The following is a 26,810-nucleotide window of genomic DNA, read 5'->3' as shown; positions in this document are numbered from 1 at the left end:
AAACATTGGGACTATATTGATATTTTTTAATACATATTTGTTTTTATAATATCAGTTTTATAAATTACTAGTGGACCCCACAGACGTTGTCCTGCATGATATTTAAAGCGATTAGGATATTAAGCAAAGTATGAAAGTACCGACTGCAGTGCCATCTGCCGGGCTGATTTGTGAATCTAAACCATTCCCAGATCCCAGATCCCACACACAAAAAATTTCATCAAAATCGGTCCAGTCGTTTAGGAGGAGTTCAGTCACATACACACGCACACAAGAAATATATATATTAAGATAAGAGCATTTAATTTATATTTTTCAACTTCGTAGCGCCATCTTTTAAAATTTTAATAAACCTATGAACGTCTTAGTCAATTTTCAAATCAATATTTTGTGACAATTGGCAACTAAACACTGTATGTGACACTGACATATGTCCAACATCTCGAAACAAGTTAAAATCAGAAATTTATGAAACAAGAAAACAATTAATAAGTGCTTTAATAAATTTAATTAATTAGTTGTTTTATTACCAGAACTTGAGTTATTACGTTGAAATTCAATAATTTATGCAAAAATGGCAGACCGTTTGACTCAATTACAAGACACAATTAATCAGGTAGTGGCAGTGTAGTAGTCTAATACAAAATAATTTGAGTCTATTTGGCTTGAGTAAAATCTGAACGCTATAAATTATTTTGTTACAGCAAGCAGAGTACTTTTGCAACAGTATTGGTGTCTTACAACAATTCTCGACTCCAAGCAAATTCCCTGGTTTTGATCGCAGCGGTTCACAAACCCCACAGCAACAACAGAGTCAAGAAGACTATGCTGTTCTATTTGCAACATTGATCTCACGTTGTGCTAAAGATATTGACACTCTTATTGAATCACTTCCAAGTGAAGAAAGTTCAACAGAACTACAGGTTCAAAGTTTGAGGCGTTTAGAGGCTGAGAATAAAGAAGCTGCAGAACAATTAGAAGAGGTAAATACATTTTAGTTGGTTCTTTTTTGTCTTGAGAAATTTGAAAAACATTAGGTGCTAATCACCTTGTTTAGCTCTTACTGATTGCTCTAAAACCAATAGAACTATTATATATTTTAAACCTCTAATCCATTATTTTGTTGCAGGTAGTCCGCCAAGGAGAAATATTGTTAGAAAAAATTCAAGGTGCTCTTAGTGATATTGCCCAATGTCAACTGGATATGCAGAATCCAGCACAAATTTTAGAGAAGGACTCAAAACCTCAGTTATAGGAGATAAATTATGACGGATGGTACCGTCAATGATAAAAATACCATTTTGTTATGATAAAAGTAACACTCAATTTAACAAATACATTTTTAAAATAGAAAAATAAATATTTTTAGGCATTTATAAACAGTATTCCATGAGGTCTTAAACAATTAAGTTTGTTGGTTGAGTTAAACTTAGCTTATGTCATATTTAGTATCATGTTTAGATAGAATGAGAATAAAATCTAAGTTCAATTTTTTTGCAGTGTTGTCATGAAATATATACAGGGTTGACTTCTGTTATAAAATATGTGTTAGAATAAACATTGTCCATGTGTGGTATGTGCCTACATAAAACTGGGATAGTATACAAAACAAAAGATGGTTATTGGGTATTGTCATAAATAAAGTAAAACAACAATTTGATTTTTTTTACTTATTTAATAAGCAATAGAACTCATTACATAGGTGAGAAAAAAATATCACAATATTTTCTAAATAGTTTGATGATCTATTATAATAAAACAATTCTTAAATATTTAATAGCGCAATAAAAACAGTAAAGCTTTTGTGACTAGTTGTATATTTATTCTAAATTACATTGTTACTATGATAACTTTCATTTTAATAGTATGTAAAATATTGATTGTAAATTAATAGAGATACAAAAATGTGCATGTTAAACCTTTTTATTTTATATCCGCTTAACCATGTCATCTATTTAATGAGTGATGATAATATTTAATAAATACAAAATTAAGATGAAAAATTCTATTTACTTCAATAATCAGGAGTTTTTGGGCCTGTGCTATTTTTAGTTGTTATTCAAATACAAGAATATAGTTTTTAAGCTTGATAATCATGGTGCGCACACAACCTAGACATGCAAGATAAGGCCAACAAGGAACACAAAATGGTAGGTATTAACTAGATGCCTAGCTTATATTTAATCAAGCACTTAATTTTCAATTGTAAGAATCCTTTTACTGATCTTAATATATTCAATCCACCTTACAAAAGAAATTTGAGCCCACAAGTGTAGTCAGATCTAATTATTGCATGACTACACTAAAAACATTTTCCTAACATGAATTACATAACTCCAGCTTATAAGTTTATGCCTACTTAACTTTGATGCAATTAACATTAAATATAAGTAACAATACTATAATCTAATTTAAATAATGGAATCAAATTATTATTGCATAGTTTGTTGCAGTGCAAACTTACCACATATTAAATTTAAAAAAAACTAGCAAAGTGCAAGCAAAGTTTACATATACCATTTTAATATGATGGTAAATAAATATGTTTTTTGCATTATTAAAAAATTATGTTAAAATAAAGTATAATCATATAAAAGTTCCATCCTAAGTTAATGATGCAATACCTATTTACACTACAGTAATGATTTAATTTTGGTATAGGGATACATTCCATGTCTTTACAATGTTCATCATCCCATCGGCACACTGCTTGTTAATTTAAACTATACATTGTGTTTATTTAACAGTCTTTGGAGTATTTTTTACTAGAGAACTTATAAGAATCATAACATATCAGTATTTTAATAAATGGAAATTGTTAACAATATGTAATAAACAAATTTGTTATATTAGTTTAAACTAATTTAAAATATCACTTCATGACTGACTAGAAGGAACTAAATTTAAAATTATAAACATTATCTAGGCCTACAATCTATATACATACTTCAACTACTAAAATGGAACAACAATATGTTTATACTAAGGCTTCAAAAGACACCATTAGAATATGTAATTTTAATGTATGAAAAATATAAAGTATAAGAATTTTTATTGTGCCAAAACTCCTAACATTTTTCTTAACTGTGACTCAGCTGGGAGGGCTAAAGCCCATTTACGTAAACCTACTAATAATACTGACAAAAGAACTAAGACAGCTCCACAAACTGAATATTTACTTGGTATTTCATCAAAAAACATTACTTGCCAAAGAAAAGCAAACACTATATCTGCAGATCTGGCAATAGCAACTGGGCCAGCTTGCTCCATTTGCAGAGACATAGTGAGTAGAATTTGTCCTAAATAACTAAATAAAGCTAGGCATACAACTAGAAGCCGTTCTGTACCACAATTTGGCATACACAAAGTGCCAAATACCACAGAAACAAATAATGTTTGTAATATAGCAATAGCACCAAAATTCGTCATAATAACAGAGAAATGTAAACCTTTAAGTACTCGTAACAACACATAAGCATTTGCCCCAAATATTGTGGAGACAAATGCTGCAATGGCACCTCGTAAACTATCATAATTTTCATTGCTTTCAACTTTTTCATCACCAAATATAAATGGAGGATGAGTGATTAGTATTACACCTACTAGAGTTAATATTATGGAAATTGTATTCCAAATACCACATGGCTCTTTTAAAAATACTCGAGCGAACAATGCAACAAACACGGGTACTGAGAAAACTATCACTGAAGCATCCGCCAATGGCATATTCCGAAAAGCGTAGAAGCTTAACATTAGTCCTATGGTGCCAACAATAGATCGTAGTATAAGTAGTAATCGCTTGCCTTGTGGAAATATTGGTTGTTCAGTGTAAATAACAATGGGCACAGTCGGCAATAAGACACCAATAAAACGAAACATTGCCAGTTGGATTGGATCTATGTTAACTAGGCTTTTCACTATTACCGAACATAATGAAAAGAAAAGCGAAGATAATGTGGCCAAGAGTAAACCAATGTATGGACATCGCTTTATCAAAGGTCGTTTATTCTCGAGAAGGTTTGGCAAGGTTTCATCGCTTCCAACCGATAAATCTACAAGATGCTGAAGTTCCAAATGCTCCGGCATAACTCTTTTTCTGAAACAATATATTTTCAGTATTTTTAAGTTCTACTATAAATGTATTACTCGGTTTAAAACAATCATAATATGTACTTAGAAAGGCGAAAAACGTTGTCGATTTATTTTAAAGGTACTTTACAGGCTTCATATTATCTGAATTGATTCATTACTTAAATTTCTATTTTGTAGAAATTTTTAAATAATTCATAACACTCCCTAAGTTCCAATTCCCAAAACCTATCGACAATAATCACAGATTACTTACAGTCGTAATAAGTTAAGAACAATAATAACACCACAGACTACAAAGATAATCGTAGAGTAATTTTTATTATCACTTTTTAGACCTGTCAAGCTGAATGCTGATCATCAGTGATGCCTTGATGGTCGATATTTTCAATGGTAGCCGAAGTTGATTCTTGAAAATTCGGGAATAAAATAAAAAAAATCAGTCATGTGTCAGCTTTATTATTTCTATGTTTAGTTAGATGATCTGAAATAAAAATATGATCAGCAAAAACCTATGAGAATATCAAGCAATATTTCAGTTAAGTCTAGGGGAAGCCCGGGCAAAACTATCAATTATCCGCCTCAAGGGCAAAGAGGACAATGTTGAATAAATTAATCAGTCTTCGTATTCATCATAGCTGCCAACTCCTACATAAAAATTGCAGTCTTCATGGGCCCAACTTCTGCATCGATTACACTGAATCCAATCTTGTATTTATTATTTTTACTCAGTGTATTTGTCAGCGCACATTTGTTCGGTTGTTTGACTGAGGGTTTTTTTAGTTTTAGTCTTGCTCAGGCTTGCTAACTCTGAAATTTTGGACTTATTATTTGCGTTCTGAAATTTTAATGCGCCTTGCTCAGTTTTGACGGGATTTGACGTCTATACCTCTGATTTCTATACAATAATACCTGTCCGTTTTGCCCAACACGCTAATATTAGAAAAAACTTGAAGACTTGAAACCATTTTAGTAGGTAAACAAAAAGTAACGATTACAAATAAGTAATACTTTGATAAACGTGCAATAGGCTAAATAAAACATTTCATAAGATGACAAATACAAAAACTTAATGTACAAACCTTCACAAAAATCATAACAAAACAATGATATTTATTATTTACTTTTTTAACATTAAATGCACTCGCGTATTGTTTTGGTTGAACTGTCGAACTGGCATCGTCGGTTGCATGTGAAACGACTAAAAAAATTGCCAAAGCGATATATATTTTAGATTTATGGAAAAAACAGTTATTCTTCTTGCCCGCACTATGCTCCTTGCCCGGGCTTCCCCTACATCTACTAAACTGAAATTAAAAATTTGTGGGTTAAATTGAAATTTTAATACGCCGCAGTCGGAATTCGGAAAGTGGAAACTGGAAACTATAGGTATAAGTGTTCTATGCTCTCGCGCTATGTATTAAGGATATAATTACCTATTATTGATGCGATTTTGTAATATGTCGGACAAAATAAATGTTGAGTCCCTATGGTCTATATTATAACATTACAGATCATAAACCAAGAACTATGTTATAACTTTTAACGATTATATTTTAATAGGCTGATAATATTACGTAATAAATAAAATAATAATGAAACAAATAAAAAAAATTAACTATACAAACATAAAGTCTTAAACCTAGGCCCCAGGTACCTACTTAAATGTTTATAAAAGCTCATCTATAAGCACCTCAACAAAGTCTTCTATAAAATAAAAAAAATAAAAAGAAACTTCTTGAATGTCACTTGTAAATCCCATTGAACCACGATCCCATTATTTATTCATCTTTATTAATTATGTTTAGAACGCAAGTCGAAAAGTAACAATAATTATTATTACGTAAGGAGCAAAAAGAATAAGACCGATATAGGTCGATAACAGTATACCTGTCTTTGTTTCTCTCGCAGGTATTGACTACTAATGCTGTTTTGTTCGTTCAGCTTTTGTCCAATCGCCATTCCCCACCCGTTTCGATTACTTCGAGCATGTGTCTATCTTGCTTGCGTGCGAATTCATTTCTAAATATATATTTTGTAAAAAGTTTTATTTCAAATTAAAGTGTAATGTATATTCTTATGTTTATTACAATAAATGTATGGTGACACAGTAGGAATTTATTTGTGTGTTTTGTGAACCTTGGACAATAAGGACAATCCTTAACAATATGGCTGCTACGGAGAAAAAAGGGCAAAAATATAATTTTGATAAAATTTGTCGTGCCTGTTTGCAAATTAAAAAGGATATGAGACCATTATTCGAGCAGCTGACGGCGACGATGTTGATGGGGATATCTAAAGTGCAGGTGAGATGACAAATTTAACAGTGATAGGCATTTTGGGGCATGTTGTTGTCTCTTTCACACTTACGCAAAGGCATATCTTACTCGTTCATACTTCTCGAGTCATCTTTGTTTAGAAATCATGGGATAGCGTCATTTCAAGTTTCTCTTTTGTGCATAATATTCTAGGAATTCGATTGTGAAATATTCATCTGTCCTCTTCTTACCTTAGGTACCTCATAAGGGGTGAGTGAGATAAAAAAATAATATTTGTACCTAGATATATTGAGGTGCAATGATGGGCGTTTTAAAAATAGTAGATTTTTTGATTCCCGGATTAAGCTTCCAACATGTATTGACTTTTCCATAATTGTTTATTGTTCTTGTACTCGATTGTATAAGAAAGTTATTGTTATTATTGTTATTTTAAAGATTGCTCTATCAAAATAACTTTTATATTTCTAAATAGACGTCGTAGAAAACTGGTACTAGAACCGAGTTCGAATTAAATTAGATTCTTCAAGTATTTAATTAATAATACACAAAATTAGTCCTTTTCGTCCGTTCTTTTCTTTAGGTTATCAAGATAGGTCAGTTACCTATTAAGTATAATCCATTTTCTTTAAGAATTTACAGTCCACTAAATAAATTTCACTGTAATATATGCAGGTATTCAATAGGTCTTCAAAAAATTTCAACTATATTTGCTCTTAAATGCTTTTTAATTAGCACTTGCACTAATGAAATTATTAAATACAGTAATTATTTTTTAATTAATTTTTTTTCCGTATATTCAGTAAAAAAGAAGTGATCACAACGGCGAGTGAAAATATAAAAAAAATACTAAAAAAATATACAAATCGCAGGTCGCGATCGACGATGGCTTACCAAAGCAATTATGTCTTCAATGTGTACATCAGATCTCAAGATGCTACACATTCAAGGAGTCGATAGAGAGGAATGACGTCATGCTCCAGGAACAGAAGAGGCAAGAAGAAGGGGGGTTGCAAAAGGATCAGGTATTTTAATGACTTGCTTAGATAATAATTAATGCAATGGGCTGTAATTTTCGCGATATAATAAGGATCGCGTGGTACTTAAACTCAATATTGAAGTTGGAATTCCTATCGCTATTTGGAGTTATATAGTATTCAATTCAGAATCAAGTCAAAATATTACTTATTCATTTAAGTAACACAATGATTGTAAAAAATGCTTCTAAATTTACACTTAGTGCTAGTATTACATTCAAGGCAGAAGAAGGGAAAAGAACTTTTCCGTGACATCTTTAGTAAGGCTCGGCTCAGCAATTTATCACTAAAAAATCTTATCCACAAAGTACTTGTTAGGAGCTAGGTGGTACAATACTGTACTGCCTCCAAAAATAAGTAATATTATAGTGTACTTAACCTACAAGCATGCAAATTAATGTCATCATGTAATAGTTACAGGATCATATAGAAACATCATCATACATACAATTCATCGAAGTGCCTAGCTTAAATAGTAATCAGAATATTTTGGATGGATTCTTTGATAACACTGACACTACTGATGTAACACAGGAAATACTGCAGAAAGAGGATTTTGATATAGATAAGGTACACAATTTTTTATATTGTTCACGGTTTTGTGGTGAATGGGGTGAGTTTTGGATTCGTTGACAAAGGGTCTGAAGAATTACCTAACCCCTTTAATTATAAAAATAAATAAGTCTCATTTTAACAGTTTCTACTAAAGTAAACTGGTTTCATCATAGGGTAAACACAATTTGAAAGTCACACTTTAGTAGTTAAAGAGCAGTGGCGTAACTATACCGTCTGGGGCCCGTGGCAAATTCTTTAGATGGGGCCCTATCAGGAAAAATTGTCACGTTGTACTCAGTTTAAATTTAATAGTTTGAGATTTTTTACACTATGTATATGTCCCACTAATAACCATAAGCCTCCTCTCTTAGGCGAGAGGGAATGGTCTGTAGTCCCTACGCTAGCCCAATGCGTATTGGAAACCTCACATTCATCCATAGAACATAATATCTCTTTAGGGGGACCCTATTGGGTCGGGGGCCCCTGGCATTTTGCCAGCCCTGCCCTATTGTTACGCCACTGTTAAAGAGTGTAATATTTTCTAATAAATGATGAGACAGCTTCCATATGTATATAGAGACTACAATTGCCTGTCAAAATATACATACTTTACTTAACTTTTAAACATTTACTAATATAATTTTAAGGGTAAAAAATTTATAAGGCATAGCTTGTTTGTGATGTAAAATGTAAGTTCATATCTCAGTAGGCGATAAACCACATAATTTATTTAAAGAGGAGGATATATATCTTCAAATTTTGTACTCACCAAAGGTGAAATTGTGTATTGCATAAACTAAACACATGTTTGATCTTAAAATATAATTTATTTACACATTATTGTACACACTAGAACAAAATAAACTTAAAAACCATAGTATACTGTAATGGGTGGCATAATCACTACTTGGTGATTTCTTCCAGGCAAGTGTAATTAATTTTAAAAAAAGGTCTAAGAGTACAAAACTTATTTTATTTTGAAAAAAAAAATTAATTACATTATCTTTAATTCTGTTTTTTTTTTAATTTTGCTTGCATGTGTGTATGTATGTATATTGTTTCGTTTTTATTGTCACCATGTTATATATTTCTTTCTTTTCTTACCTTCTTATTTCTTTGTTTTCAGCTGCAAACAATCCCAGACCAGCCAAAAGAAGATGAAGCCCTCAACTCTGACGAGGAGAACTATCTCCAAATGGTGGTGTTCCAGTCCACCACGACGGCAGCCGGTCGCCACGTGTGTAACCTCTGTCACAAGGAGTTTAAACACGCGAGGTGGTTGAAGCAGCACCTGAAATCACATACAAATTGGATCAAGGCGAACTGCAAGAAGCCGCCAAAGTGCCCCATTTGTGATAGGACTTTTAAGGTGATTAAATAAATTTATAGGTCGGCAACGCACTCGAGTCTGGCAGCGTGTGTCCATAGGCGGTAAAAAATATAATTTACTAGCAGACCGGCCAAGCGTTGCTGTGGCTAAGGTTTTTGTTATATGACATATTAGCAAACTATTCAAGGGAAACGGTAGGAGAACACCAGTCATGGGGACCACAATGCTTTTTTGGTGGTTATGCCATTAAATTGTAGCTTATATGAAACGTTGGTACTTTCAACACAGCGCCATCTGTTAGAATTGTGACTATCAAATCATAAACAAATATTTTGCAATAAAATAATATTGCGGGTATAAATTGAGATGTAAGCTATCCTATCTTTTAAGTTGGATCAAACTACACACGGTGTGCAAATGCGATTGATATCGGTTCGGTAATTTAGGAGTCCATAGCGGACAAACAACGTGACACGTAATTTATATATATTAAGATTAATGTAGGTAATTTAATGTACACTTATGAACGTCACAAAAAAAGTTACATGTATTGCCAGTTCTCAAATCGAGGGCGTATAACGGACGAGAAGAACTGGCAATAAAATCTCCGTCACTATTTTAAATCACCAAAGTTTCTTACAAAATGTTTGCCATCTGCAAGCTCATCGTTATGTTAAAGCAAGTTATTGTAATTTAAAAAAAATAAGTAATATATATAAAAAAAGGGTGCGTGTACGTATGTACGAGCGTAAGAAGTTATACTTCTTTGGCATTATTAAAAATAGTTTTTGATTGCATTCAAATAAATAAATATTTATTATTATTCTCTTACATTAAGTGTAACATAAATTCTATTATTATTCGAATGTTGTTTTTAAATTATGTCCAATGCAGTAGCATCTTCCGTGGGCAACTTCATTCTGTTTATTTTGTGTCACGGTGCGCGCGCATCGTAAAATTTCACTCTCATAAATTTTTCATAACGCGCCTAAAGAAGTATAACTTCAAAAATTAAATATATGTACATTACAATACCTGTACATTGAAATTTATGATATACATTACCTTCCATCATCAGAGTACCATGCGTGTTCCAAATGATAAGTCAAACTGACAAAGAACTCTGCAACTCTTAATAGCCATTCTTTTATTTATTTCGTACTCCTACAGCTAACAAAACTTATATATAACAAAAAACAATTATACTAATTATATAGCCAAAGATAGAAACATAATATACAAAAAAGTTCAAACATTTGTCCTGCATTATAATTCAAGCGTAATGATATTAAACAAAGTATGAAAGTACCGCCTGCAGCGCCATCTGCCGGGCTGATCTGTGAATCTAAATCATCCGGGGTGCCACCCAAACGCATACAAAAAATTCATTGAAATCGGTCCCGCCGTTTAAGAGGAGTTCAATGATATACACATGTACAGTAGAATTATATATATAAAGATTAATTAAAATATTACCTTAAAATATTTTTACAACATTTTGGAATTAATTAAATCCTACTAATATAAACGCGAAAGTTTGTATGAATGGATGTTTGTTACTCTTTCACGTAAAAACTACTGAGTGGATTTTATTTAAACTTTACAATAATATAGCTTAAACATCAGAATAACACATAGGCTACAATTTGTAAAGACATTGTGTGAGTGGTCCAAAATATCAAGTCAGTAGGAAAACATCTACCATCTGCGAGCTATTCTGGCGTACGCTGCCAAAACCGCTAGAGTTACACATATGTAATGTATGATGAAAATGTTTATCTTAAATAATCCTACAAAAAAGCCTGCCTCAGCATATATCTTATGTGTAAGCCATTATAGCTAAAATAATGAACTATAATAAAAATTGATAATTTATTTCAAATGCACATTTGGTAGTAATAAATAGATTCCTAAATGACAATAGATACTTTTATCGCTTCTGTTATTTAAAGTAGATAAAATATGTCTTTCACGCTGCATAATTTGGACAAATATTATTTTAATGCTGAGCAGACGAAGTCGCGGGCACCAGCTAGTAACAAATAAAGTGAGACGAATGATTTAATAAATAAATATATTTAATCCATTGTCAAACTCATAGAAAGAGTACTTCGTGATGATCATAGAACAATGTCCATTTTGGATACTACATTGCCAATATTACTTCTACATTAAAATAAAAATTCTGTGTTTAGAATTTCAAATTAATCAGTCGGTAAAGTGACTGCTTTGAAAGAAACATGTGATTTTTCTAGAAAACTATGTAATTTATTGTTATTATTTTTATTTTGTTTCAAAACAGACCCTTTTCTATGCTTGTATGCCAATTTTCATAATAACAGAATATGAATTAAAAAAAATGTGCGTGTACTAGTGTACACACGTTAGAAGTGAAACTTCTTTATGACCTTATTTTTCGAAAAATTATCTATATGCAACTAACTTTACAGAAATTGGTTAAATAAAGTTAAATTAGATAAAGTTTAACAAAAGGCTTTTAATATCACAGACTTGAATACAAATAATACAATTATTTCATTTTACTTTATTACCACTAAGATTATTACAGAATTTCATAAATTGTAATAGAATTTTTAGTATCATTGTTATAGTTATTATACATTTTTGTTATTAATGGTTTAGAATCTCTTTGAATCAACCCTGGTAGGGACAAGAAAAAGACGCGCGTAACGGTCAAATGTGACGCGTAACCGAAACATGTGACGCGTAACCGAAAAATGTGACGCGTAACGAAAAAATGTTACACAAAATTTTTTTCCAACCCCGATAAAGAAGTTTCACTTCAATATTTATGACAAAAACTAAAATGATTATAATATTTTGAAATGGCTGTAAAGTTTACTATTTGTCAGATCCGTCACTATTCTACGACTATGACGACTTATTGATTGAAACATTACAGGGTCCAGGTATGTTGAAAATGCACATGCGCACACACGAACAGCGCCCACCTAAGCAGCCAACTTGCTCTGTCTGCCAACGGACCTTCCAAACAAAGACATTACTATACAGACACAGGCAGACACACTTTGAGCAGAAGAGCCATCAGTGTACGGTGTGCGAGAAGCGGTTCTTCAGCGGTTACGCCTTGAGGTCCCACATGGCCCGACATAGGGGGGAAAGACCATTTACCTGCGCTGTGTGTTCCAAGACATTCTATAATCCTACTGATTTGAAGGTAAGTTTATATAAGTCCAAAATTTCTCTGCCTGAAAGAGCCCGATGTAAATATGCACATATTTTATTTATTTATAAGTTCTAAAACAATGTGTATGCCTAAAAAAATATTATATACATATCAATAATTATAATAGAAGGTAAGTGCTTTTTTTTATGTAAAAGGAGACAAACGGGCAGGAGGCTCACCTGATGTTAAGTGATACCGCCGCCCATGGACACTCACAATGCCAGAAGGCTCGCAAGTGCGTTGCCGGTCTTTTAAGAATTGGTACGCTCTTTTCTTGAAGGGACCTTAAGTCGAATTGGTTCGGAAATACTTCCGTGGGCAGCTGATTCCACATAGTGGTGGTGCGCGACATAAACTGCCTTAGAAAACGCTCAGTTGTGGAACGACGGACGTCGAGGTGATACGGAAAGAGCCTAATCTATCAAAGGAAAAAATTAACAACAAACACAAAACTAAAAATTAATAATAACTAAAAAGATTAAAAAATAACAATAATAACCTAAACTAAATGAAAACTTAAACCTTAAAGAGCGTGCTAAACAAGGTTACGGGAGCGTTAAAGTATTACGTAACGAATTTGGGGGGGGGGGGGGGTTTCTTTTGTAAAACGTTAATCTCGTCTCCAAAAATTGCGTGACGTAATACTTGAACGCTCCCTTAACAGAATTCAAAGAGATAATACTGTATGATCATAGTTTATAGAAAGAAGTCGTAGACAAAGTACCACATTTCAATTTAGCAAATTTCTCATCTTCCTCCTCCCTGACTTTGAAGGCTTCCTCAAATGCCTTCTTGGTACGTTTGGACAAGTAATCTGGGAACACTATTTGAAAACGTATTATCAAATTACCCTTCGCTTTGTTAGGGCATACGGGTACGGGCAACCCTTCGTCTTCTAAGATCTTCTCATACGCAGGTGTTACCACATCAGAGATTTTTATGTGCAAGATTCTGTCATCCAAAGTTCTGATGTCTATCATAAAACCGCACAATGCTTCCTGCAATGTAACAGTACGAACCATTAGGAGGTCGCTCAGCCCTGACCTGACAAAGCGCTCGTGTGGTCTATCTTCTGTTATGAAGATGACATCTGCTGGAATCCTTGTTGGTCCTTGATCGCCTTCCTCCTTGAAACGGACCTCTGTGTTTGGATAAATGCCTGGTTTTATGGGAATTGATAGGACTTTTTCTCGCAGCTTCAGCTCGGAACATGTTTCGTCTGTGAAAACTAGGCGTTGTATTTTCATCTTCTTCAAGCCGCCTTTGTAGACCTCCTCAAGGGATAAAGCAAGAGGTCTGACTATTGTAGGGTCTTTTTCTTTGTAACCCTTCCCGAGGGGGGAATCGAACATTGGTGGGGGGTCTTCATAGTAGTCTAGAAGATCTGCGTATGGATTTGTCGTGCCAAAGAACTCTTCGAAGGTCCGTATAGGTTCTCCATGGTAGGAGTAAGGCTGGATGTATTCGTGGGGCCCTGGTACTCCCTTCTTCAGGCCTTCTTCTCCGTACTGGTCGTAAACTGCTCTGTGTTTATGGTCGACTAATACCTCGTAAGCTTCGCCGATGAGGGCGAATATTCGGCGCATGTTTTCGTCATTGTCGTATCTTTCGGGATTGTATTTTAAGGCGAGCCTTCGGTATGCCTTTTTGATCTCCAATTGGCTGCATGAACGCTTCACGCCTAGTATACCATAATAATCGAATCCCATTTTTGCTATAAAAGTATTAAATAAATGATTGACTATTTGACGTTGTCATCAAAGATGTGTATAGATGTCATCTATTGGAAAAGTATTTAATTTATACCCAAAAAATTTTTTTATTTTTATTTTTTTTAAGACTATATTGTATAGCGCCGCATGTTTTCTTCGCCGGTAAGAGCGTCGCTGTTCTGGATATTAGTGTTGCCAGTACATAAATATTAACCATAATAAGGGAAATCATTTGAAGGATAACTTAATAACTTATTGGAATGTCTTAATAAAACAATGTTTACTGGTAGAAAATACAGTTCTAGGCTTAAATAAATGTGACACAAACTTAGGAACAACTTAAATGATAGGTTTTGTTACTATTAATATAATATCTAATTACTATAATATCTTATTAGTGTACTATTAATATAATATCTAATTACTATAATATCTTATTAGTGTACTATTAATATAATATCTAATTACTATAATATCTTATTAGTGTACTATTAATATAATATCTAATTATAACTTTGGCATTTTTATTAGATGTTGGTCAGATACAATTATGAATTATATTTGAGAGCTCACTGACAATGTCAGTTTGACATTTCAAAATGGCGACGGTAGTACCAATTTCAGTCACCGGCCAAGAAAAGTAGGTAGCACTGTAACAAGGTTGAATTTAATTTAATATTTAATAACCCAAAAGTGTCTTGGTCTCGGAAACGAAAATCTTCCAGTGCTTCCTGTTCTGTGCCTCTTCTTCCCAATTGGCTTTCACTTGCAACAGGTCCTTTTTTATACAACGGGGCAAACGGGCAGGAGGCTCATCGAATGTTAAGTGATACCGGTGCCCATGGACACTCAATGCCAGAGGGCTCGCGAGTGCGTTGCCGTCTTTTTAAAATTGATACGCTCTTTTCTTGACCGACCCTAAGGCGATTTGGTTCGGAAATAGGAATTGTTTTCCACTCTGTCGATCTAGCGGTACCTAGGCCTACTGGTTGACCGCCAGGCAGGTTTCTTCCCTACGAAAAACAGAGAAAGCATTGTCTTACTTCTTTCTCTATTACAGGTACATTTCCGCCTACACACCGGTGAAAAACCACTAAAGTGTTCAGAATGTAATAAGGCGTTCCGTCGCCATTCAACGTTATGCCAGCACATGAAGAAACATCGCGGTATAAAAAATCACGTGTGCAATATTTGCAATAAAGCCTTCTATGAAGTGTCGAAGCTTAATGCGCACATGCGCATACACACAGGTAGTTATTTTATTTGCATAATTAAATAATAATTTAAATTAATAATATTTGACCGTGTAATGTACACAAAACAAGTTTTTTAATTGCTTTAATTCACTTTACGTGTATTAATGTACACGAGTCCTCGTACTTACGGCATGTTAGGTTCTCGAAATACGCGACGTAAATCGACGTAAAGTCGAGACATATTTTTTCGTAGGTTTACATGTAAAACTCAAGGGTTAGGTTCCTCACAGACTCTCAATTAAAGAAAAACTGCATTTATAACAAAAGATATACATAGTAAGTTTTTAAAATAATTATATGTATATGCACTTATGAAATTGATAGTTATTTATATATATATTTTGGTATTAATTTTAAATTATAATAACTAGCAGACCGGCCAAGCGTGGCTAAGGTTTTTGTTATATTATATAGTAGTAAACTATTCAATGGAAACGGTAGGAGCACCAGTCATGGGGACCACCATGCTTTTTTGGTGGTTATGCCATTAAATTGTAGCTTATGTGAAACGTTGGTACTTTCAATACAGCGCCATCTGTTAGAATTGTGACTATCAAGTAATAAACAAATATTTTGCAATAAAATAATATTGCGGGTATAAATTGAGATGTAAGCTATCCTATCTTTTAAGTTGGATCAAACTACACACGGTGTGCAAATTTGATTGATATCGGTTCGGTAGTTTAGGAGTCCATAGCGGACAAACAACGTGACACGTAATTTATATATATTAAGATTATAAAAATTTAATATGTAATCAAAATATGTACTGATAAATAATAAATTAAAGTTTTGGCTTAAAGAAACTATCAATTCTAGATGGCTTCGCTTCTCTCTTCTTGCTATCATACAGATCTTGGCACTGATAGGCTGCACAAATTTTGTTATCAACGTTGAAACTTCTCTTAAAATTAGGATCATTTTCTTCAAAAAATTTCATGGCATTCTCCAAATTTGCACAAGACATTTGCACATAACTTAGTAATAATTAATTTACTTTTTATTTTATTTATGTTTCACTTCTGACTTACTTTGTACGAACGCACTTTTTGAAGTGAAACTTCTTTATCGGGGTTGGAAAAAAAATTTAGTGTAACATTTTTTCGTTACGCGTCACATTTTTCCGTTACGCGCCATCTTTTGAAGTGAAACTTTATCGACGTATGGGAGAAATTTTGTAGCAGGTTACGCGCCATGTTGCTTTTTGAAGTCAAACTTCTTTATCGGCGTTGGAAAAAAATTTACACACATTTGTCACATTTTTCGGTTACGCGCCATCTTTTTCTTGTCCCTACCACGGTTGATCCGAAGAGATTCGAAGCCATTAGTAACAAAAATATATAATAACGATGACAATGATAGTAATACTAATAATTCTATTACAATTAATGAAATTCTGTAATAATCTTAGTACTACATAGTAGTACAGTAATAAGTTAAAATGAAATAATTGTATTTGTATTCATGTCTATGATAATAAAAGCCTTTTGTTAAACTTTATCTAATTTAACTTTATTTAACCAATTTCTGTAAAGTTGCATGATATAGTAGATCATTTTTCGAAAAATAAGGTCATAAAGAAGTTTCACTTCTTACGTGTGTACACCTGGTACACGCACACATTTTTTTTTCAGGTGAAAGACCCTTCGAATGTCAATATTGTGATCGAAGATTTGCCCAACAATCGGCCCTAATATACCACCGTAGAACGCACACGGGCGAGAAGCCGTACAGCTGTAAATTGTGTTCAGCGAAGTTCACAACGTCATCTGCGAGAAATAATCACTTGCTGATACATACGGGACATAAAAAGTAAGTTTTACTTATTCGTTTAACCAATTATATTTTATTTATTCAAGGATTTTTATTAAAAAAAATAGAAAATTTCTTTGTTTGTGCGAAGAGTAAGCAGTTTTTGTCATTATATTCTCTAAAAATATTATATAATAAGTTGTTTTACAGGCGACAATTTAACGTCATAAGAAAACATTGATGAAAAGTTGCATACGTTAATGAATTGAATAGAATTATTAACACTTTTTTTTTAAATGGCTTTGGCACGGTTTGTGCATTAGCCAGCCCCATTTGTACCGCACAACCCTCCCAAAGGCCGAGAACAAATTTAAATTAAATTAAAACTTGCCCTCGAACCGGGAATCGAACCCGGTACCCCTCACCTAGCTGCCACTTAATAAGACCGCTAGGCTATGAGGCCCCTTTATTAACACTTATCATTATTTTGTATAGTACAAAGGATTTAATTGAACATTTTTTTTCGATATAATAACATATACTCGTTAAAGCAAGGAGTATTATCTTTTTTGCTGCAATTGTTGTTGTAATAAACAATGGAATACCGGTCTAACTCTCGTTTGTTCGATAAATCAAAACGCGCCAAAGCCGACGCAACCACAGCCGTGCGATTCTGTTAATCCGTTCACCTCGCACTAACAACGCTCCCTTCGTCACTCACGTCATTTTTGGAATCTCATCGTATTCTGTTAAGCAATTTCACATTACGTCTTGACAAGCGAAGGGAGCTTGTAGTTTGTTTATCAGAATGCCAAATCGTAAAATGACAGCTTCACGACTGATTTGAGCGCGACCGCCGCTGCGAAAACCGCTGTGAGAGTTCGAAAAGTGAGTTACAGAATCGCAAGGCTGATATGAAGCAAAGACTCCATAGAGTAAAGAATTGGCGAAAATATTTGTATGCCGCATTGATATATAAAAAACCCAAGATGCACAGTCTCGAATAAAAGTAACGCTCGAAAGTGTCCCGAAACACTATTTCTGTCATTTTCTATAACAGTATGTCTATAACAGTATATGTTACAAGCATATATTATTGCAAAATCAACCTTACGCGAATTGCTTAAAGTTGTTATTACAACGCAGTGTATACGTACTTAAAGCAATAAAATTTTACGACCGACCGTGGTCGGTAGGACAAGGTATTGAGTGGAGTCGAACATTACTTTTTTATTTACAACTATTTAACATAATTTTAAATTTATCCGACTTTTCGGGTGCTTTACAGCGTGCGTGGTCACGGTGACTAAAGACAAAAGGTGTTGGATGTTAAATAGTTGTAAATTTATAATAATACATAACTTTAATCCGGTTAAAAAGTTTTTTCTTTCAATTAAAAAATAATTTGTTAGTAAATATATTTGTCAAAAACTACCCACAAAAAAGTTCAAAAGTACATAAATTTATTTATAAAAAAAAACACAAATAAATAACATCGACTCCACTTATTAGACGCGAGACTATTTGAAATGAGCGCACAATTTAGAATGTTGCGCTCATTTTTTGAGGACGTTTTTTAGACGTTGATTGTGCATCTTGGGTTTTTTATATATCAATGGTATGCCGTTAATAAAACCTAGGTTAAAAATGCGTGAGAATATTTTGTTTTTGAAATATTATTTTAATTGTATTTATTCTTACAGATTAGTGTGTCCCATCTGTCTCAAAACCTGCAAGTCTCGGACGGAACTTCGATTACACACAAATAAACATGCCGGTAATTGATTTAATAATGCCATTTTATTTATTTATTATTGAATTACTATCTTAAGTAACGAATGCGATCTTAAAAGGATACAATCTTTAAAAAAAAAGTGATAGGCACACAATTATACAAATTCCAAAATACAGTGTAAACTCTTTATAACGAATTACAAGGGTCCGAGCATTTTTATTCGTTATAGGGAGGGAAGAAGTAATGTATGGGCATTGGGTTAAACCAAATAAAATTTAGCTTTTTACGTTATAGAGAGTTTTCTGCTATAACGACTGACGTTATAAAGAGTTTACATTGCAGTTAAATTCTTTTCATCGATTCAAAATCTTACGTCTAACTTTGACGGCTCATTGGTTAGTACCCCTGACTGTGAATCCATGGGTCCCGGGTTCGATCCCCGGCTGAGACAAACATCGATGTGATGAGCATTTGGTGTTGTGCTTAGGTCTTGGGTGTTTAAATATGTATTTATATGTCTATACATCTATAATATGTATGTATATCCGTTGCCTAGTACCCATAACACAAGCTTCACCAGCTTAGTATGGGACTAGGTCAATTGGTGAGAATTGTCCAAAACAAAAAATATACTGTTCATCTCTGGGTCCTGTATTCAAGTCCCGGGGAATTCAAAATTGTTTCATTAAAAAATGCTGAATTATTAATGACATATTTAAATTTTATAAAACATAGCATCTGGTGCATCAAAGAAAAATGTGAAAGCGCAAGGGAGTAAGCCAGAAGAGACCATCGAAGCAGAGAAGACTGATGAAAGAGACGAAAATAATGAAGAAGAAACAGAGGAATTGGAAGCTCCTGCTAAGAAGGATCAGGTATTTTTTTCACTGAATATACTATTTATACTAAAACAAATAAGTATTAAAAAGTCACGATCAGGGACATCATGTATAAAAAACAGTGATACAGGCAGTCCTCGACTTACGTCGTTTTTTTTAAATGGCTCTGGCACGATTTGTGCATTAGCCAGCGTCAAGTATAGTATTCTAACCTAACCCTTGAGTTTTACATGTAAACATACGAAAAATTATGTCTCGACTTAATTCGCGTATTTCGAGAACCTAACATGACGTAAGTACGAGGACTGCCTGTAATGTAAACAACACCAGTCACTTTCCGAGCATCTTGATGCCTTGGCGTTGCGAAGAGATGTGGGGTTTCTCTGCATCTTCTACCGCATTTGCCATTGAGAGTGTTCAGAGGAGTTTCTTTATCGGACGTCCGTATTACACTATGTGGAACCAGCTGCCCACTGAAGTATTTCCAAAGCAATGCGACTTAAGGTCCTATAAGAAAAGAGCGTACCAATTTTTAAAAGGCCGGCAACGCATTTGCGAGCCCTCTGGCAATATGAGTGTTCATGGGCGGTATCAGTTAAAAGACTGAATTATCGGTATTGTGTCCTAATTCTACTCTTAACCATAGTTATATATTTATATAAGCAGTGTTGGCCTAGTGGCTTCAGCGTGCGACTCTCATCCCTGAGGTCGTAGGTTCGATCCCCGGCTGTGCACCAATGGACTTTATTTCTATGTGCGCGTTTAACATGCGCTCGAACGGTGTAGGAAAACATCGTGAGGAAACCGACTTGTCTTAGACCCAAAAAGTCGGCGTGTGTCAGACACAGGAGGCTGTCCATCTACTTGCCTATTAGATCATGAAACAGACATCTGAGGCTCAGAACTAAAAAGTTGTGCGCTACTGATTTCTTTTTAATTAATTTATACAAATTACTTAAAAAAATTGAAATATGACTAAAAAGGTTTTATTTAAAATACATACACTCTTTATAACGAATTTCTAGGGACCGAGGCTTTTTATTCGTTATGTAGAGGGTGCGTTATAGGGAGAGAAGAATTAATGTATTCGGTTAAATCAAATAAATTATTACATATTATACAAGTTATTTGTTCGTTGTAACGAATGACATTATAAAGATTTACTGTATAGGAAACGCAAGCCCTTATACGAACTGAGTGTGGACAGCGGCGCTTCAAGTGCGGCCTATGTGTGAAGAGTTACATGTACTTGCATAGTTTGAAGAAGCACTTGCTGAGTCATGTGCAAATGTGCGTCTTCAATTCCGACGGATCGGAGAAAATGTATGCGTTAAGGGTGAGTTTTTTTTAATGTATTTTTTTTTTTAATTGGACAATTCACACCAATTGACCTAGTCTCATGCTAAGCTGGTGAAGCTTGTGTTATGGGTACTAGGCAACGGATATACATACATATTATAGATAGATAGACATATTTAAACACCCAAGACCTAAGCACAACACCAAATGCTCATCACATCGATGTTTGTCTCAGCCGGGGATCGAACCCGGGACCCATGGATTCGCAGTCAGGGGTACTAACCACTAGACCAATGAGCCGTTTTAATGACTCAGCTATTTTTCCTAAATGCCCTAACATGTTTGTTTTGCAATATTATAAAAAAAACTAGCTGACCCGGCAAACGTTTGTTTTGCCATGTATATTATTATAAGGAATTTTTTTTTTAAGTTCAGTAAAAATAACTACATAAAAATAGGGTTGATCGTAGAGGGGTGAAAATTAGGAGTTGTATGTATTTTTGTTTGTTGTGTCATAAAAAAATAAAAACAAAAAACATTGTCTAAAAAATAAAAAAAAGTTTTGTGGTTTACACTCCTTATTACTTAGGCGTTTGATGAGGGGATTGAATGATAGATAGTAGCCGATTCTCAAACTTACTGAATATGCATAAAAAATTTCATAAGAATCGGTCGAGCCGTTTCGGAGGAGTATGGGAATGAACATAGTGATCAACTAATTGAACTGAAGTTTAAATTTTTTATATCGTAGTATGAAAACTTTGATGAAAAATTGCAAACTTTGAATTGAATTAATATCACTCAATTAACATTATTTCGTATAATACAAAGGATTTTATTGAAATTTTTCTTTTCGATATAATAACATATTATGTACACGTTAATTCATAAATTGTTAATGCAAGAAGTTTTTATCTTTTTTGTTGCAATTGTCGTTGTAATAAACAATGGAATTCTGCTCCATCTATCTCCATTGCTTTCACAAATTCATATAATTATTAATAAAAAGTAATATTTATTTAAGATTTATTCGTTCTCATTGTGTATCTTTGAATCTCAGCAACAGCAACAGCAGCAACAACAGCAGCAGCAACAACAGCAGCAACAACAACAGCATCAACAACAGCAACAACAACAGCAACCGCAGATACAGCAACTGTTGCAAGTTCAGCCGCAGCAAGTACAGCAGCAAGTCGTTCAACAACTCACCCTCCCGATTCATCAACACATACAGGTATTTACAAATTACTCAAAGCTGTAGTACAAGTATTACAAAGTGTGCCAATCTCAATTCCAAGGCCGAGGGTTAAAATCCTAGTGCGTGAATAAATATAATACAGTATAAACTCTATATAACGACACTCAAGGAACTGTGACTATTTTGACGTTACAAAGAGATGCCGTTAAATGGAAAGAAAAATTATAAAAAAAAAAGTTTATTTCATACTAGTGTTAGTAATTTCAGAAAAACTTCATATTTGAATGCTATTGCGTTGTCTGTTATTTTTGTACTGTGCTAGTAGTTAGATTGTATTCATATCTTGCGATATTGAGGCATCTTCGTGATAAAGCACATGCAAGCATACGCAATTTGTGAAAAAGAAAGAAGGGATTTCTTGGAAAGTTACTACGTATGACGAGTAACGACAGTCGAGTTTATTTCTCGTTAGGACAATAAAGCGACAGAACAACTTACACAGCTCCGCAGTTTTAACTAATTTCGGCAACTTAAACAGTCTTATTAATATTTAATTGTCGTTATTGAAGTTGGGTGTAATGCTATGTAGAGTGTATCATTGTATGGAAGACAAGCTAAACCAACCAAAGCCGAGTGATTTCGACGCTTTAAGGGGTTTTTCGTAAAATCGAGAGACGTTACATGGAGTTTACACATTATATCTATAAAGAAAAATGAATGAAAGAAAGAAGTGTCTGTGTGAGAGATATTACGATTTTTATGAAAAATGATTACTACAAAAACATTTTTTTCTAGTCAGGTTGTCTTCTGATATAGGCCGCCATTTCTATCTCTTGATACAATATATTTGTTACAGAATGTCCAACAGCCTTATCCAGTAATATCGTCCGTCCAATCTCTTCAATTGCAACAAACACACCAACATATCAACACGGTAAGTTATTAATGTGATATACAATAATCTCCCTATAACGCGTTTTCGATTAACGCGTGTTTCGTCACCTTTACCTTCAATTTCCTTCCTTCATATAACGCGGATATTTCCCAAGTTATATTTCTGTAGTGTGTAATTTATGATTTGTCTAGTTCATAATTTGTTTTGCGTACCACCTGTCTAAATCCGTGCTTCGCGTTAACGCGAATTCCTATAATGCGGATCGGGTTTACCGCGTTATAGAAGGGATTACTGTTTTAATTATCTGAGCCACGATGTTTTTTAATTCGATGTCTTGAGGTAAGCCCGTCCAAACTTCAACAGGATTAGAGTTTTTTATTGGCGAATAATACTATGTGTGACAAAACTTTTCCATCACCTATTATTTAAAAAAAACAATAAAACAGACTCAAAAATGTGTCTCTTCTGTTCAGGGTCTTATTGTTGTTCATTAAAGTGGATTTGTGTAAGTCTTTATTCACTCATTTACATATAACCTAAGCGATAGCATACATTTTAACTATATATTTTTTTTTATATAATTCAGTTATTTTTTTGTTATAGCAACCCCAGCAACTTCAGGTACAAACAATACAATTACAACCGCATCAGCAGCCCATTCAATTACATGTAAGTATACTGGATTCCCATATCCAAATACGACTTGTTTTGTGTTGATCTTTACAAAAGATACACACACACTTAAAATTTTATAGAATTTTTTTAAGGACCTCTTATAGAGTATCTCTCCTTCAACTGACTCCATCTCTTTATCTTGAGCATGTTCCTTCCAATCTTCTCCACTATCTTTTTTTAGCTCGTCAGGCAAGAGACATCTCTTTCTCTTCCCTGGTGAAACCTTTGGTTTTGCGATTTTAGCGTAGCAAAATGTTTTTTAGAAATATCCTCTTCATTTTTTTAATAGTGTACTAAATCTCTCGTTTGATTATAATTGGGCTTCAAATGGTTTGTCTAGATTGACGACTCATTGGTCTAGTGGTTAGTACCCCTGACTGCGAAGCCATGGGTCCCGGGTTCGATCCCCGGCTGAGACGGACATCGATGTGATGAGCATTTGGTGTTGTGCTTAGGTCTTGGGTGTTTAATTATGTATTTATATGTCTATCTATCTATAATATGTATGTATATCCGTTGCCTAGTACCCATAACACAAGCTTCACCAGCTTAGCATGGGACTAAGTCAATTGGTGTGAATTGTCTTTAATAAAAAATAAAAAACAAAGATATAACATAAATATGTATAAAATTAAATTACAATATTTCAAAATTGAAACACACAAATATACAGTATTTACAATATTCTTAACCTACATAGTAATAATAATGTTAATTAAAAATTGATTTATAGAAAAATTCAACAAATTTATTTATTTTCAAGTTTGGTCCCTGTGGCAGAATCTCCTCGCTGTATACTTATTCATTGAGCGAGAAAAGCACCAGCTCGGATGTATTTCTTAATTGTATTAATACGAGTACTATGATTACATTTATTACATTAGTTTGATTAAGATTAGGCTAATTTTGGAAGTGAATATTTAATATATAGCAACAAATTAATAACGAAATTAGTTTCTGGTGAATTAATATGATGTTTTTGTCTCTAAAAGGCGGTCGGAATGCAACAAGAGCAGTTGCACGTGGCGTCATCTTCCTGTCAAACGATGTTACCAAACATATTACAGGTAATTAAAATGAAATCCATATAAATAAAAATGTATCGCAAAACTCGACCAATTCGAGTAATTTTATTTAAATTTATTCTTTGAACTCTTACGGAAAATTGGAAAATATAAAGAAAAATTAAAAATTTAGATTTTCATTCATGTTGGTACTTAAAAAGGTAGGCTAAGTAAAAAAAAAGTGCGTGCGTACAAAGTACACATGTCAGAAGTGAAACTGCTTTGGCAAACTAATTTTTAACTCTTGTTCATATTTACACAAATCTAAAACTTTAGATTTCCGAGACTTAGAGGGAGGGAAAAAGGAAGATATGTTAGGAATTTAAGGAATTTAATTGTCATTAAATATTAAATGTCGAAAATTAATACAAATTATAAATTAAATTTATTTCTTCGATAATAAAAACACGTGTCATTTTAATTTACAATTCGTCATTTAAGATTTCAATAAATTATTTTGCATAAAATATAAAATACTAATATTTCATAAATTCTATTTACGGAATTTTAATTTAAAAAATTTAATTTCTATAATGTAATTCGCCTTTCTCTGTCAATCGGTCTCAATCGCTCTCTCCCTTTCGACAAAAACGCTGCACATCTTCGTGTCACTAATATTATTATTATTTCTATATTAACAAATAAATAAATATATCACGCCTCCAACGTACGCTGTTACTGAATAAGAGTCCATCTACCAAAAACCTTCGTAGGCCATAACGGGTCCACTGCTACTAGGTATTTCCCGTAGGTTTTTTTTAGACCGTATTCGATTTTATATACGAAAATAATAATAAAAAATTGCGGTTACATACAGTGCGATGATATGAGGAAGTATTTTGCATACGTAGAAAGAAAAAAATATTATAATTATTTTATGTATACTAATTTATGACATATTTTTCAGTTGCAAAATGGCACGGTTGTGTCAGGCCTGTCTGCGCAGGAGTTGAATGGCGTCGCGCATCGAATTATTTTACAACAACCCCCTCCTCACCCGGCTGTTTACACCATACACCATTAGTTCTAAATAGATTTTATATATTTTAACTGCGTTTTATTTGAAGTCCCCTCAAATAGGGCATGGGCCGGACACAAAAAAAAAATAAGTCACCATAGATAAATATGTCAGTGTCAAGTCGACGGCGTGTGTCAGACATAGACTGATCAACTACTTGCCTCTAAGATTGACGAATGATCATGAAACAGATATCTGAGGCCCAGACCTAAAAAACGCGCGATTGATACAAGTATGAGTTCTGTGTAACAGCTCTACTAAAGTTATTAGCAAATACCCTCAGTATTTAGATGTATTACGTGTAAGCGCTCTCTCACTCGCACCCGTTTGAACAGTTGCTACCTCGCGCTCGCACTAACATCGGGGACTCTCAATGTATCTAGCAAGATAAGGCTGGCTTTTGAGGTAACATTTTTATAGGCCCCGAAGAAACATAAAATTTGGGTTTCATACTATAACGATATTACAGTTAAGGGGTGTCTGGCAGGGGGTAGTAACCTTAGTCTCCGGTAATGGATTATGCGATTTCTAAAGTTATCCTGAAGAAAATATAAAAAAGAACTTTATACTATAATGGTACTTTTTGACACACCCTTACTATGTCACCTGCACAAGTAACCACAATCAAAAAACTAGTCGCTGGTTGTTCTTACCTGTGTTGGATATACACAAAGAAACTTTCAGCAACAAAATAATAAGGGTCAATTTATACTAGAGCAGAGTCGAAGCGTCATTACAAAACTGAACATTTGCTATGTTAAGTTCAAGCTTAACTCTACAGCGCAACGCACACATTTCTTCTACTTCTTACTGGTGCGCGCGCATTCTCGCGAATCCACGCTCCCACTAGCTAACCTGCGCGTCATCAGTCT

The 26,810-nt window shown here is 33.7% G+C and overlaps 4 protein-coding genes across 8 annotated transcripts; 2 read left to right on the top strand and 2 right to left on the bottom strand.

The window, feature by feature from the left end:
* Nucleotides 1-428: 428 nt before the first annotated feature.
* LOC125053941 (mediator of RNA polymerase II transcription subunit 21) lies at nt 429-1,428 on the top strand. Its single transcript, XM_047655573.1, has 3 exons — nt 429-616; nt 705-983; nt 1,130-1,428. The coding sequence occupies exons 1-3, from the start codon at nt 575-577 to the stop codon at nt 1,253-1,255; spliced, it is 447 nt and encodes a 148-aa protein (XP_047511529.1). The 5' UTR covers nt 429-574; the 3' UTR covers nt 1,256-1,428.
* Nucleotides 1,429-1,669: 241 nt separating this feature from the next.
* On the bottom strand, nt 1,670-4,338 carry LOC125053940 (solute carrier family 35 member G1). The gene is made up of 2 exons (XM_047655571.1): nt 4,179-4,338; nt 1,670-4,097 (listed from the first exon to the last, which is right to left on the bottom strand). The coding sequence occupies exon 2, from the start codon at nt 4,084-4,086 to the stop codon at nt 3,052-3,054; it is 1,035 nt and encodes a 344-aa protein (XP_047511527.1). The 5' UTR covers nt 4,087-4,097; nt 4,179-4,338; the 3' UTR covers nt 1,670-3,051.
* Nucleotides 4,339-6,066: 1,728 nt separating this feature from the next.
* LOC125053908 (zinc finger protein 436-like) lies at nt 6,067-25,970 on the top strand. 5 transcript variants are annotated; one of them, XM_047655525.1, is made up of 15 exons: nt 6,067-6,395; nt 7,238-7,390; nt 7,817-7,972; nt 9,084-9,326; nt 12,211-12,486; nt 15,268-15,457; nt 17,098-17,275; nt 18,919-18,992; nt 19,686-19,825; nt 20,961-21,125; nt 22,173-22,322; nt 23,143-23,220; nt 23,785-23,850; nt 24,849-24,923; nt 25,828-25,970. In XM_047655525.1, exons 1-15 carry the CDS (start codon nt 6,258-6,260, stop codon nt 25,942-25,944), a joined length of 2,199 nt encoding a protein of 732 aa, XP_047511481.1. In that variant the 5' UTR covers nt 6,067-6,257; the 3' UTR covers nt 25,945-25,970. The 5 variants fall into 5 exon arrangements, with proteins under 5 accessions (XP_047511481.1, XP_047511480.1, XP_047511479.1 ...); XM_047655524.1 differs by having other exon boundaries at nt 22,155-22,322; XM_047655523.1 differs by having other exon boundaries at nt 22,149-22,322.
* Nucleotides 13,175-14,269, bottom strand: LOC125053910 (dnaJ homolog subfamily B member 13-like). The gene has a single exon (XM_047655529.1). It carries the CDS (start codon nt 14,202-14,204, stop codon nt 13,185-13,187), a length of 1,020 nt encoding a protein of 339 aa, XP_047511485.1. The 5' UTR covers nt 14,205-14,269; the 3' UTR covers nt 13,175-13,184.
* Nucleotides 25,971-26,810: the final 840 nt, after the last annotated feature.

The sequence above is a fragment of the Pieris napi genome, chromosome 11 (assembly GCF_905475465.1).
Source record: "Pieris napi chromosome 11, ilPieNapi1.2, whole genome shotgun sequence".
Lineage (NCBI taxonomy): Eukaryota > Metazoa > Arthropoda > Insecta > Lepidoptera > Pieridae > Pieris > Pieris napi.
This window is presented reverse-complemented; position numbering and strand designations above follow the sequence as displayed.